The 13,260-nt window shown below is 36.6% G+C and overlaps 1 protein-coding gene across 1 annotated transcript in view; it reads left to right on the plus strand.

Moving 5' to 3' along the window:
- The window catches only part of ARHGAP15 (Rho GTPase activating protein 15), a 643,467-nt gene that overhangs the window by 399,535 nt on the left and 230,672 nt on the right, over positions 1 to 13,260 (plus strand). Inside the window, exon 10 of the mRNA XM_090267320.1 lies at positions 3,748 to 3,846. Coding sequence (XP_090123446.1) covers positions 3,748 to 3,846 — 99 coding nt within the window. The remainder of the gene's footprint in view (positions 1 to 3,747; positions 3,847 to 13,260) is intronic.

The raw sequence follows: 13,260 nt of genomic DNA on the forward strand, positions 1-13,260 counted from the left end.
ATCCAAACTTCCACATGATTTGTACTCCAGATTTGGTTATGAACCTCTTTGTTGCAGGTGACAGAATACCCTGTTAAAAATGACTGATATTATTTCATATAACAAAAGACTAGAGAAAGTGTTTTAGTACTGGATTGAAAGTTTAACAATGTCACTGAAGTCTCAGGTTTTTTGTAGATGTAGGTCTTTTTTTATCATCCTATCTTTTGTTTGCACACTTGCTGCCTCACAGTGACAAGGGTGCTTCCGTAGCTTCAAGCATCAAGTGATTTCACAGTGATGTTCAAAGCAGAAGCAAAAAAAGAAGTGTGTCTTCACACAACCCTCTTTTTATCAGAGAAAACAAAATCTTCTCTTGTAGATTCCCAAGTCACTTCTCTTTATATTTCACTGACCAAAACTACCTAATCACCCAAAGCTGTAAGAGAAACAGAAGTCAATGGAGAACATTTCCAGATTCTGTCTTCTGAGTGGACTCTAAAAACAAGAAAGAAGTTGGGAGACATGAGAATATGTACAAGAAATCAATGGTATCTGCACACTCTCAAATAATTTAACCTACCCGACTTAGTATTTAAGACCTTTCATAACACAGTTTTTATCTCCTTTTAAAGCTTAGTACATCAAAATTTCTCCAAACAAGAAAAAGTGAATGTTTCCCTCAGCACAGTGCATTCATCCTATCATTCATCCCCAAGTGCCCTTTGTCGCCTCTCAACTCCTTGCCAGTTTAATTCTTCCTTATTCTTGAGGATTCAGCTCTTTTCTGTGAGTCTTCCTGGGAGGCTCAAGGCTGATCTGATGCCCTGCCATATCCTCCCATTGCATCTGTGCTTCTCCACTTAGAGGTTTATGATGAAGTGTTTCTACCAATTTATTTATATGCTGCCCTTCTAGATAAGAAACTTTTAGAGCATAGGTTTTGGGTCTTGGTTTTTACATTACTAATACCTTTCTTAGATCCTGGCACAGAGCAGACACTCAGGATTTTCTTTGCCAGATAACTGAATGAGTGAAAGAGTAAATGGCCTAGAATGCTTTTGTGTCTTTCTGTATCTACCTAATAAAAGAAACTTTCTCTAGAACTTAATATACACTTTATACAGGAATCTATCATACTTTTCTTAAATGATTCTTACCTCACAAATGTCTCCCCATCCCCACCATACACAATCCACATCTGCACTAAATGTCACAAAAGGACCTATACTATAGAACAGCTGTTTTAGCATTTATTATCTTTTCTGACACCTTTTATATTCTATTTTTGAAGTATTTTACTTCTATTAGCTCTTCCAAGATTTTAAATATCTTGATTATTTTTTTACAATCTAATATGCCTGCCTCATTGCTATAAAGATAGAAGGTAATATATATATATATATATATATATATATGTATATATATATATATATATATATGTGAAATTGATTTGAATTCTTATTTTTGCTAAAGGTTTTTATACTTTATAACAATTATTTCTGACTCTAAATCTAACCAAGGTAAATTATCCTGTCTCAAATTAAAGGTTATTTAAAAAAATATTTTATGTCATTCTTTCTTATCGTGGTAGCTTAGTATTTTGAATATATCCCTGATACTTAACCAAGTATTCAAAGCAAATACCCATGATTATTTTCACTCTCTACACTTGTTGAGGTGTTTTGAGCTTATCTTCTTTCTGTCTCTTGAATGAAAATGCACAGTTCCATATTATAGTGCATTATTATTACTGCTTTAGCCTTAATTTTTTCCCTCTTTGCTGGGCTGTCCCAAATTCAAGTCACCGATTTTTCTAAGAAATGGATGAAAATCATGGCTTCCTTGAAGTCTCATCACACTCCATTATGACTATCCCTTTGTAACAATAAATTATTTAGCTTTCTATTGTGCTGCACTTTATATTTTCTCTTCAGTTCTGCTACAAATAATCTTTAAATTCATTGAAAACCTCCACTGATGATTCAGATGATGTCTTACAGTCAATCATTCAAAAAATCTTTATTGAACTTCTAGTACATGGCAAACATTGTCTAGTTAGTGTCGATCCAGTAATAAAAGAAATAGGAACAGTCTTACTCTGCTGAGTTCTGCCTTCTAAGCAAGTGAAGCAACTAAGCAGTAAACACTTCAGTCTAATACGCCAGGTGGAGGTAGTGCTCTCACAGAAGGCAGATAGGGAAGTGGCATGTAGAGATCCTGTTGGCAGTGGTTGCCATTTTTTTTTTAAGGATAGGTAGGAAAGCCTACAATCAGGAGGTGATGTTTGATCAGAGACCTAGAGCAATAGAGTTCCATGCAGAAGAAATAACAAGTGTAAGGTTCAGAGGCCATAGTGTGAACAAGGATCAGCAATGTGGACAGATGCTTCAGGCATGTGATTCGGGGAGGAGGTAGAGAAAGGAAGCAAATGAAATCAATGAATTGGTGGAAGGTCTGGTCATGTGCTGCCTTGCAAGTGGTGTTAGGAAATTGGATTTCATTTTGAGCAAGATGAGAAGCCCTTGAAACTACTAAATATCTGTTTCACTATCAGTAATAAACATTTATGCTGTTTATAAAAGTCTTGGATATGGATTCTTGATGTTGGTTGCACAACAATATACATACACTTAATGCTACTGAACTATACACATAAAAATGGTTAAATGGTAAATTTTATGCCATGTATATTTCACCACAAATTTAAAAGTCCGGGGTTGAGTCCTGGGGCCAGAGTCTGTGCAAAATACTGGTGACCATAGAAATACATAGATGATACAGGCACTCAGAATCTACTTTGAGAAAATATATTTCATACATTATAAATGTAAACACACAGTGCAAGGTAGTATAAATCACATCCTAAATGAGAGAGCTGGGCTAGTATTTCGCCCAGTGTGTTCTCGGAAACATTAGTCTAGGGAGCTACCCTTTGAAATAAAAGGATCTTATTCAAGTAAGTGTGGTAAACAGTGTGTCCTCTAGCCTATAGGCACATGGGGAACACAGGCATATCACAAGCTCTAAAATAAATATACATAAAAGAAACCTGTTCCACTTTGTTTAACCCAATGTTGTTAAACCATTTTGATCACAGCACTTTTCCCCACATCACCTATTAACATCAGAACTGGTGTTCCAAAAAATCAACGCTACTGGAGACCTAAAGCTGAAATGGGAAGGATCAAGTTTGTGGAGAAAGTGATAACTGAGCTAAGCCCTAAAAGAAATGGGACCCTTAGATTAGAGAAGAGGAGGGGCTTTTGAGGGAGGAGAAAAGTTTAGAAATTCAGTTCAAAGTTAAGTCTCTTGAATATTGTTTCATCAAATATAATTGAGCCACAGAATGACTCTTCTAAGTATTCTGACAAAATCACAATTTTGGTGATCATTGAGAAATTTTTTTCTAAAACACTCAAGATATCCATTCAATTAAGATTAATTATTTTGCAGAAGTTTACTTAATTTTTTGTCATTATACTGTAGACAACGAAGTTAAGCCCAGAGAGACTATAATGTACTCAGTCACCCCTGTGCAATCGATGGCAGAGTGTTAGTTTTCTTTCTCTGGGGCCGGAGTCCTGTTCCACAAAGGAGAGAGTTATGGTCTTTGTATGTCTGCAATAGACACTTTGGAATTAAAGCAAAAAATTGATTCCTATGCAAGATGCAAGTTTCATCATGCAGTGGATATGGAAACAAAATCAAATTAAAGAACAACGCAAGCTTGGATTTTAATGAAGCTCATCTTTGTTTCTTTTGCAGATCAAATTTTTGGCTCTCATCTGCACACAGTGTGTGAACGTGAAAATTCCACAGTTCCGTGGTTCGTAAAGCAATGCATTGAAGCTGTCGAAAAAAGAGGTGGGTAACTGAATATGCAGCAGTTTCTCCCCTTACACCACCCTCTGCACAACCAATGCTCAAGTTAACAGCACCACTTGATTTGTCTGGGAAGTCGTGCAATTAAAACCTGACTTTTGTTAATCGGTTAAGAGGATCAAGTTCCGTATTAACTTCAGTTTGTTTTTACAATAGGGACATCAGTAATTCCCACTAATGTTCTTTTCTTTTTTTAATATTTTGTCTGTCTGGCATGTTGTTGATTCAATTGCAAACTTCTTGTTTTCAAGCCAGTGATAAAACATTCATAAAATATCAGCACTCAGAGTGTTAGAACCCTCCTAACATTCATGCTGGTAGATGTGCCAGAACAGTTTTTGGTAAGCCCCCAACATTACCCAAGTGAAGCAAATAACATTTCTACTTGCAAACAGTGATATACCACCTTCCATGTGTTTCTGTTCAATCAGAATATAGCTAACCGGTTTTCCTAGAACAATTAACAGATGCACCTCCAGTGTTAAGATGACCTTTGATTCTTCTATTTCAACATTCTGCTTTTCATCTGAAATTATTTCATCTTATTGAGGGGTACAAAACAAAACCCAAATGACTCATCACTTCTATGCTAGTCTGTTTCTGTTAGGTGTTTTTCCTTCAGACTATAACTTCATTCATTCAAGGTCATTTTCCCTGGAAGGTACATATAGTAGATTCAGAATCTCAAATAAAAAAAAATGTATTATATAAAAATATGAAGCTTCATCACCATCTGTTACAAGTTTACAACATATTCCCAGGATCTAGGGGGATATATATCATGTAAAAGATAGAGATGTTTTCAGAAAAAGAATTGGTGAATCTATTCCCATTATCATCTCCCAATCTCTTAAAACAATAGAACCAAGGAGAAAAAAATCTTTACCAAGTTATCTACTAGAGCAAAGCTATTTTAATTCTCTCAGTGTTACCTGGCTTTATTATAGAAGCATAATAAAAATGGTCTGCAATTTCCAACTCCTGGAAATTCATACTTTAATTATACTGTAAGGACAGCCTTGGGATCCTATTATTCCTATATCAGTAGGGAATGGACAATAACAAGAAGGGGATGAGTGGGTAGGGAAAGTGGATAAAGGGAGTGGCTTTGGGGGAATGCGTATCAACGTATCAACACATCAGAGAGAAGAGCAGAGTTCAGAGCAAGAGTAGAAAACAGTAAAAGCAGAATGAACACAAGCAGAAATGTCTATGAGGAATGGAGTCAATTCGAGTTGAGAGAGAAATATGCTTTTATGGCATGTTGCAATCTCATTTTATTTTATAAGTACATATTTGAGGAATAAATATTATTTAATAAGTACTTAAAGCCAAAATGGATCACTGAAATGTTATAATGTTATTATTGTCAATAGCTAAATTATCATTTTTAGGAAATCTTCATTCACTTATAAATACTCAGTACTAAGGGTGTGAGCTCTGTTATATTACAGCAAAAATCCAAATAGGGCTTTGGGGGAAGCTGTACATAATGAGATGTGTGCACATATGAAAAAGGACTCCATGCCTCTCTATTCATGTACATACCTCCGGCAAGATGAAAATTCTGCTTCATACAGCCTCGTGGTATGCAGATACTATAATATTGTACAGTAGAAAATGTCTGTAAATAGAAACTGCATCCTTTGTTCATGGCATTTTGTGGGAGTTTTTAATAAAATAAGACAATGTTTTTGCTGACAGGAGCAACCATATCTGGCATTATCCTTCATTGTTCTGGTGTTTACTCTTAAAATGAATTTGTAGATATAGTACTAAAAAGGTGCTAATCACAAATGATTATTAAAATAATTTCTAAACATTTTAATGAAACTAAAAGAGCACAATTCCACAAAGAAACTGATCAGTTAAAGCACTTTGGCAGTGTCAGCTTAAAGGAACTCTAAGGAAATGTTCAATAAAAGCTCAGAAGCACAAGATAAACATCTTACATCACTGCAAGATTTACAAGTGCATAGTTTTGATTACATTTTTCTATGATCATTTTGTTGGATTAATATTCTTACATTCATATGCCTATTCTATTTACTCAAAGTGCTGTTTTTACTAAATTCTGGCATAAAGCACCTTAGGACAGAAATAATTTATGTGAATCTAAGTCCAATGTTTATGCAGGCTTCTGATGACATTTTATGCTGGGGTTGGTATTAGGAAGTAGCATAGAAAGGTGCCAAGTCTCTCAGCACGGCTGGGACTCTGCATATCTAGATCCCTCTTTCTAATGGCAAGATCCTCTTTCAGCCAAGATACTCAACTGCAGAGTCATGGGAAATGTTTATGGACCAGTTATGGGAAAGGCACGTTTAATGAAAACTGTGTGTTTACTCTCACAGTCCTAGGGAAATGGCCTCAATACTCACTACAGCAGTACATCGGCTGTTATAAAACATAGATTTGTTTCCTTTCTTTCTTTTTTCCTTAAGATTATTTCCTCACCTTAAAAGAAAAATCTCTAAACTTAGCTGTATTTTTAAATGCTCCTTATATGCTTTATTTCGAATGAAACAATACCAGGAAGGCAGATCTCACCATTTATTCATTAATTCATCCATTCATCCATCCACCCATTGATTAATTCATTCATTCAGTTAGTGACTTGCACTTGGCAGAACCAACTGCTCATGCTTCTGTAGTCTCCCCAGGGAAATTTTACCCAGTACTTGGCACAAGATGCACTCCTGGTAATGTGGCATTAGTTACATTTCAAATTTTGCATCTCTTGGACATGCCTATAAGAAAATCTTTTAGTGAGCTGAATGTAAACCAATTTAGTGAATAACTTGTTTAGTATGTTTCCTTATCTTGATTTCATGTTCTTCATTCCTCTAAATCACCAGAGCATTTTCTTCCTCACTAACTATTATAACTGGATTAAAGGCACTTCTGTGGTTTCTGACATTGTCTGCTCAGCCTAGAAAGCATACACAAAACTTGGAGGACAAACTGTGAAGGAGAGTGTTAGTCCTTAAAGGCCTTCCAAGTTGTTTGTTCTCCCTTGTTTTGCCTTTACAGTCGCAGACCTATTATAAGAGATATCACAAGTGACCAATGAAAAATTCAATTTATGTTTCTTCTCCCAAAGAATTTTCTTTGAAAAATATCAACTAATTTTTCAGCTAATACTCAATACATGCAGTAAACTGAGCAAAAGTAAGAGATCATCTGACCCACCCTTTTTGAGGTCTGGAGAAACATGCAGAAGGAGGCATCATGACATACAGATGGCATGTAATCCACACAGGGAGAAGTCCCTTCTTCACTGTTTTATAAATCCTTTCTATGGTTTATGATGACCTCAAAAGTGTACAAAAATAGCTTACTTAAAGTAGGATCTCTTGTATCTCTTAGAAACAAGGAACTAAGAGATGTAAACTAAACAAAGTACTGTATTTTTCACTCCATAAGACACACCTGATGATAAAATGCACCTAGGTTTAGAGGAGGAAAACAAGAAAAAAAATTCTGAACCAAATGGTGTACTAAAATATTTAATAAAACATAACAGAATAATATTTCAACCATCTAAAGTGAACAGCAGTCAACAGCGATATTAAAAACTATCATCACTGTCATTAACAAATGAGGAAAGACTTACAGCCAAAATGGAGGTGTAGACAGACATGGTGCGTCTCCCTCCACAACTAAGAAGGAATACAGTTACCTCAAAACTAGAAACAGCCAGAAGTTCCAGAAAATCAGACTGCATGGAAGTCCAGCAAAAAAATAAATAATGAAGAAATACTCATCCAGACAGGTAGGAGGGGTGTGGCTTGGGTGGAGAGGATGCAGTGTGGTGGCGGCAATGGCAGGCTGGCAGAAAGCGCAGTCACATTTTAAAAAGTCAGGAGGGACAGCTGGGGAGTGTTCCCAGAACCAGACTAGGCCACGCAGCTCATAGTCCAAGCTCTGGGGAAAATAAAGCCTCATTGCTTCTGACTGTGCAGACCAGTGGGGGTTGGGGCGGAGAAAGAAACTGCTGGTCTCTCAGCAGAGTCTGCTTGTTTAAAGGGCCCCCATGGTCCTAGAACCTCTGCAAACCCACTCTGGGAATGATGGCCAGGGCAACAGGTAGAGAGGCACCAGTCCCATAAAGAAGTGGGAGAAGTGCCTGGAAAAGGGGGGAGTGCTGAGCAGGCAGCATTGTTCCCTCTCAAACCCCTCCCCCACATACAGTTCCACAACGTGGTAAAACAGGTCGCCCTGTACTGACGAATCCCTAAGGCTCCGCCCCTTACAACATAACAGGAGCAACAGCTCTACCTGGGACTCGGTGACAAACAAACACAGGAGCCTGTCAGAATGAGGAGACAGAGAAGTGTGGCCCAAAAGGGGGAATGGATCAAGGTTCCAGTGGGAGAACTAAGGGATGAGGAGATAGCCACCCTAACAGATGAGGAGATAGAGAACCTAACAGATGCAGAATTTAAAACCCTGGTGATAAAGATGCTCATAGGTTTGACATAATGCTTGAGTATGGCAAACACATAAGAGAAGATGTTAAGGCTATGCTAAGTGAAACAAAGGAAAATCCACACAAAATAAATGGTAAAGGGCAGGAAACCAGGGTTCAAATCAATGATTTGGAACATAAGGGAGAAAAAAAACAGTCAACCAGTGCAGAATGAGGAAGCAAGAATTGAAAAAAATGAGGAAAACTTCCAAAATTTTGTGAAGGAGATGGACATACAGGTCCAAGAAGCATGGAGGGTCCTGGGTGAGCTGGACCCAGAGGGGACCACACCATGATTGAGATGCCAAAGGTGAAAGATAAAGAGAGAGTCCTGAGGGCAGCAAGAGAGAGGTGGAGAGTTGCAAACAGGGAGATGTCTATAGGACTATCAGCTGATTTCTCAGAGGACACTTTGCAGGCAGGAAGGGACTGGCAAGCAGTATTCAATGTGATGAAAAGCAACCTGCAACCAGGATTACTCTACCCGGCAAGGCTGTCATTTGGAATGGAAGGGTAGATGAAGTGCATCCCAGACAAGGTAAAGCTAAAGGAGTTTATCATCACCAAGCCATTATTATATGAAATGTTAAAGGGACTTACTTAAGAAAAAGAAGATCAAAAATATGAACACTAAAATGACAACAAGCTCACAACTATCAACAACTGAATCTAAAAAATGAAAACAAAATCCAATTAAGCAACCAGAATAGGAACAGAATCATAGATATGGGGATCATTTGGAGGGTTATCAGCTGGGAGGGGGAAGGGGGAGAAAAGGGGAAGTGGTGCAGGGATTAAGAAGCATAATTGGTTGGTACAAAATAGTCAGGGGAAGTTATGAATAATATAGGAAAAGGTGAAGCCAAAGAACTTATATTCATAACCTATTGACATAACCCCCTAAGGGGGGGGTTGGGATTAGTGGACAGAAGGGGGGTACTGGGCAGAGGGGAACAAAGGGGAAAAAAAACTGGAACTACTATAACAACATGACTGATAAAATATACTTTAAAAAAATGAGGAAAGACCTTAAGATTCAAGTGTTCTTCTACTTTTGTGGGAACTCCAGGTAAAGTAATACATGTCACAGTCTGGGACACAATTTTAGCTCTATTAGACGCACAGACATTTACCCCCACTTTTGGGGGAAAAAGTTGCATCTTATGGAATGAAAAATACAGTACATAATCTAAACTGTTATAATTAGTATTAGTACCTTAATCTATTGTTCTTTTTATCAAAGCATGTAATTGACTGACAACTCTTTGTGAAGGTCCATTATTTGGAAAGAGCCACACATGCATAGTAGATGACACATCATAAGCACTCAATAAAGATTGGTTGAATGAAGTAACAGGCACTTAGTGTCTGTTGCATCAGTGCAGGAAGTTATTTAGTATCTTCTATGTGTCATTCTCTATACTAGTGATTTTTAACCTTTTTCATTTCATGGCATATATAAACTAATTACAAAAATTCTGTGGCACATCAGAAAATATATTATATTATTTGCCAATCTGACAAAAAAAAAATAGGTATACCTTTGAGTCATTCACTCCAGATGACTATTGTTGTGTTAGCTGTTGTCATTTTTTTTAATCTGACAATCTAAGGGAAAAGAGGTCAGTGCCCCTGACTAAACAGTCAGGTATTGCGTGTTTTAAAAATTCTTGTGACACACTGGTTGAGAATCACTGCTCCCTACTACCAGCTGAGATGATAAGAAACTAATGTGGATGACCCATGACATGGCCAGCAGGATGGAGATTGACTATGGGAAATGGAGGAGGTGGGCAGGGTAGGAGAGTACAAAGGGGGGAAAATGGGAAAACTATAATACAAAAACAATAAAAAAATAAAAAGAAAAGAAAATATACATTAAATGAAAGGACACATACACAAAGCACAAACTGTAATAACTGTTATGAAAGACAAGAACAGATACAAGAAGAGAGAATAACCAATTATTTTTTTCAATTTTAGGGGAAGTTTGCTTTAAAATGACTTAACAGAGAGTGGGAGAAATGGGGAGAGATATTGGTCAAAGGGCATAAAGTTGTAGTTATGCAGGAGTAGGTCTTGATATCTAATGAACAGACATGATGACTATAGTTAATACTGTATTGAATGGTGGAAATACTCCAAGGGAGTAGGTTTCAGATTTTTTCATCACACATACACACACACACACACACACACACACACACACACACACACACACACACACACAAGTAACTAGGGGAAGAAATGGTAAGTTAACTACCCTCTCTGTACTACTCATATCAAATCATCATGTTGTACACCTTAGATGTATAACATTTTCATTTTAAAAACTTATAAATGACATTAACAAAGGCTAAATAATAAACATATACTCGTCTGTGTTTTTGTCTCCTGTTAAGACCAGGAGAAGATTAATTTGCCCTTATTTCCCAGGTTAGTTTCTTGACACATTGTGACAATGCAATAGAAGGGGTCACCTGGTGTGAGATACCAAAAAAGACATTCATTAGATGACAAGCCAATCCTTTCTTGACCCAACAACACCAGACATTGCAGAAAACTTCTTTTATGAAATCATGGAGTTAACTAAATGAGTGAGCATATTTCTATCCTAAATATATTTTGATGCATCCAATATATTTTCTCAGTAAGGGAATAGGACTGGTTTTTTTTTAAATCATTTAATTTTATTTGGATTGGCATTCACCCTTTTAAATATGTTTTAACAACTCATTCTTCATGATTCCTAGTTCTGATTAATATGTCCTCAAACTATTTAACAACATTAAAATGATACCCAGAGATCTGTCACACAACAATGTGAATGTACTTAACACTTTTGAACTATACACCTAAAAATGGTTAAGATCATATATTTCATGTTATTTTTTTAATCACAAGAAGAAAATAAATGATACCAAGTTTTAAAAATTTGATGATTCCAGCTATACACTACTCTGCAGAATGCCTCAGCAGATGCTAATCAACAAGTTGTCCTCTCATTTGTTTTTCTGGAACACAAAATACTATGACAAGAATGATACACAAACTTACATATTTGACTTGGTGCCTAAAAGCCACCCTGGGATTCATAACCTTGCTTAAAGATTTAAGAAAGACCTTTAGTCTACTTCTGAGAAGGTCCTTAGCCTCGAAAACTTTATCTCTCAACTTGACTTCTTAGCAGCTGTTATATTTTTTTGCTGTCGTTTGTTTGACAGGATCCAGTTATAGGTTCCGATGTCTGTTTAAAGAAACAAGGAGGCTGTTGGCTTTAAAATTCCCTCATTGCTTGTGTGATCAGCATTTTCCCAGGCTTTTCTACATAGTTTGCCAAGCAAAGGGACTGACCTTTTGTAGCAAACACTTTTTCATTTCAAAATGCTCACTTTGATTTTTGTCCCATTTTATGCTCATTCCAAACTGTTTACAACCCACTAAAAATGACTGTGAATTATATGTTTGTGTAATGGATTCCTTTTGTGGTCAGAATGGAATGTTTACTTTGAACAATTAGTTATCTTTGGGTAGATTATAGCATCTTGGAAAAAGAATGGCTAAAATTATTATTATACCTTAACTGTTTCTTTTTGGCAATTCCTCTGCTGTTACATGAAGTTTGAGAAAATGTCACATTAACCAGCCCATGATATTAGAAATGAAATCTATTTCTCTATGTGAATATTAATTTGAAAATATGTTACTATTATAAGAAGCCATGGTTATACACCTATAAATATCTGATTCATAAAAACTCAGAATATGGAATCTACATAATCACATAAATATTTACTATATATGTTGCATTTGGATACTAGGTAAGGAATGCACATGTATGTAGTATTACATAAATAACAGGCATGATTGTAGTATAGCTATTATGCCAAGAGATTCCAAGCAGTATACTTGTTAATATAATTTTCCTCATATGCAATTCAATGCACTAGTCTGCCTCTTGAGATCTTACCAAGTGTTCACTTGCAAAAATAAAACTTTACATAGTCTTCTCCCATTGCCTGAGAATTCAGGCCCCTAAAGTGCAGATCGTATTGCCTTCACTAGACAAGCTCTGCTCTCAGTTCTGCTAATTTTGTACTGTTCATTCTTTCCCACTTTGGGATAATCTATTATAGTTGGATCCAGGCACGCACTAAAGGCTGATACTTCCATGAAGAATGTGCAATTTGTACTGTTTAGTTTGTGACGAGATTCTTGAAAACTTTTATGATTCTATCTTGTTCCAGAGAGACTTCTGCTTGCTGGTTTTATAAGCAGTGAGTGGGGGAAAAAAGTAACAAAAACAAAACAAACTGATAAAAATTACATGCTCAAAAAAAAAAAAATCAAGAGTTCAAGATAAGCACTTTTTCTTTTTCCCCAGAGAATATTTGTAGACTGAGCAAAAATGTTTCTGAAAGCACTGACCCGTGTTGCTTTTTTTTTTAAGTGCTTGCTTTTCATGCCTCAAGTTAGGCACACATGAATTTACCATAGAGATGATCCTCAAAGAATCTCTATGAAAGTTTTCAGCGAACATTCCTTCATTTTTACTTCTGGGTTAAAATTAAGTCTGGTTTAGTGTTTTGGTGTTTTGTGTTTGGCTTTGTTTGGTTTTGTTTTAATGCAACCCTGTGGCAACCACCTTCCTGACAGCGATAGTGTTGTGCTGGGTCCAAGTCGGAGTTGGCTCTTCGGGTTAATCATGCTGGGGCCTCTGTGTCTTTCAGAAAGCCACACTCAGGGCTAGAGGGGAAGACAGCATCAGAAAAGGGTAAACAGGAAACAACCAGCAATAATATAAAAGAGAAAAAGAAAGAGGACAACCAAAAGAAATCAGAGATGACAAGGTGGACAGAGAGGGAAAAAAGTTGTTTTGCAATGAAAACAAATGCAGATAAAAGAGCACACTTGTGAGGTCTGTA

Source organism: Furipterus horrens, unplaced genomic scaffold, assembly GCF_987537825.1.
Source record: "Furipterus horrens unplaced genomic scaffold, mFurHor1.1.pri manual_scaffold_1, whole genome shotgun sequence".
NCBI lineage: Eukaryota > Metazoa > Chordata > Mammalia > Chiroptera > Furipteridae > Furipterus > Furipterus horrens.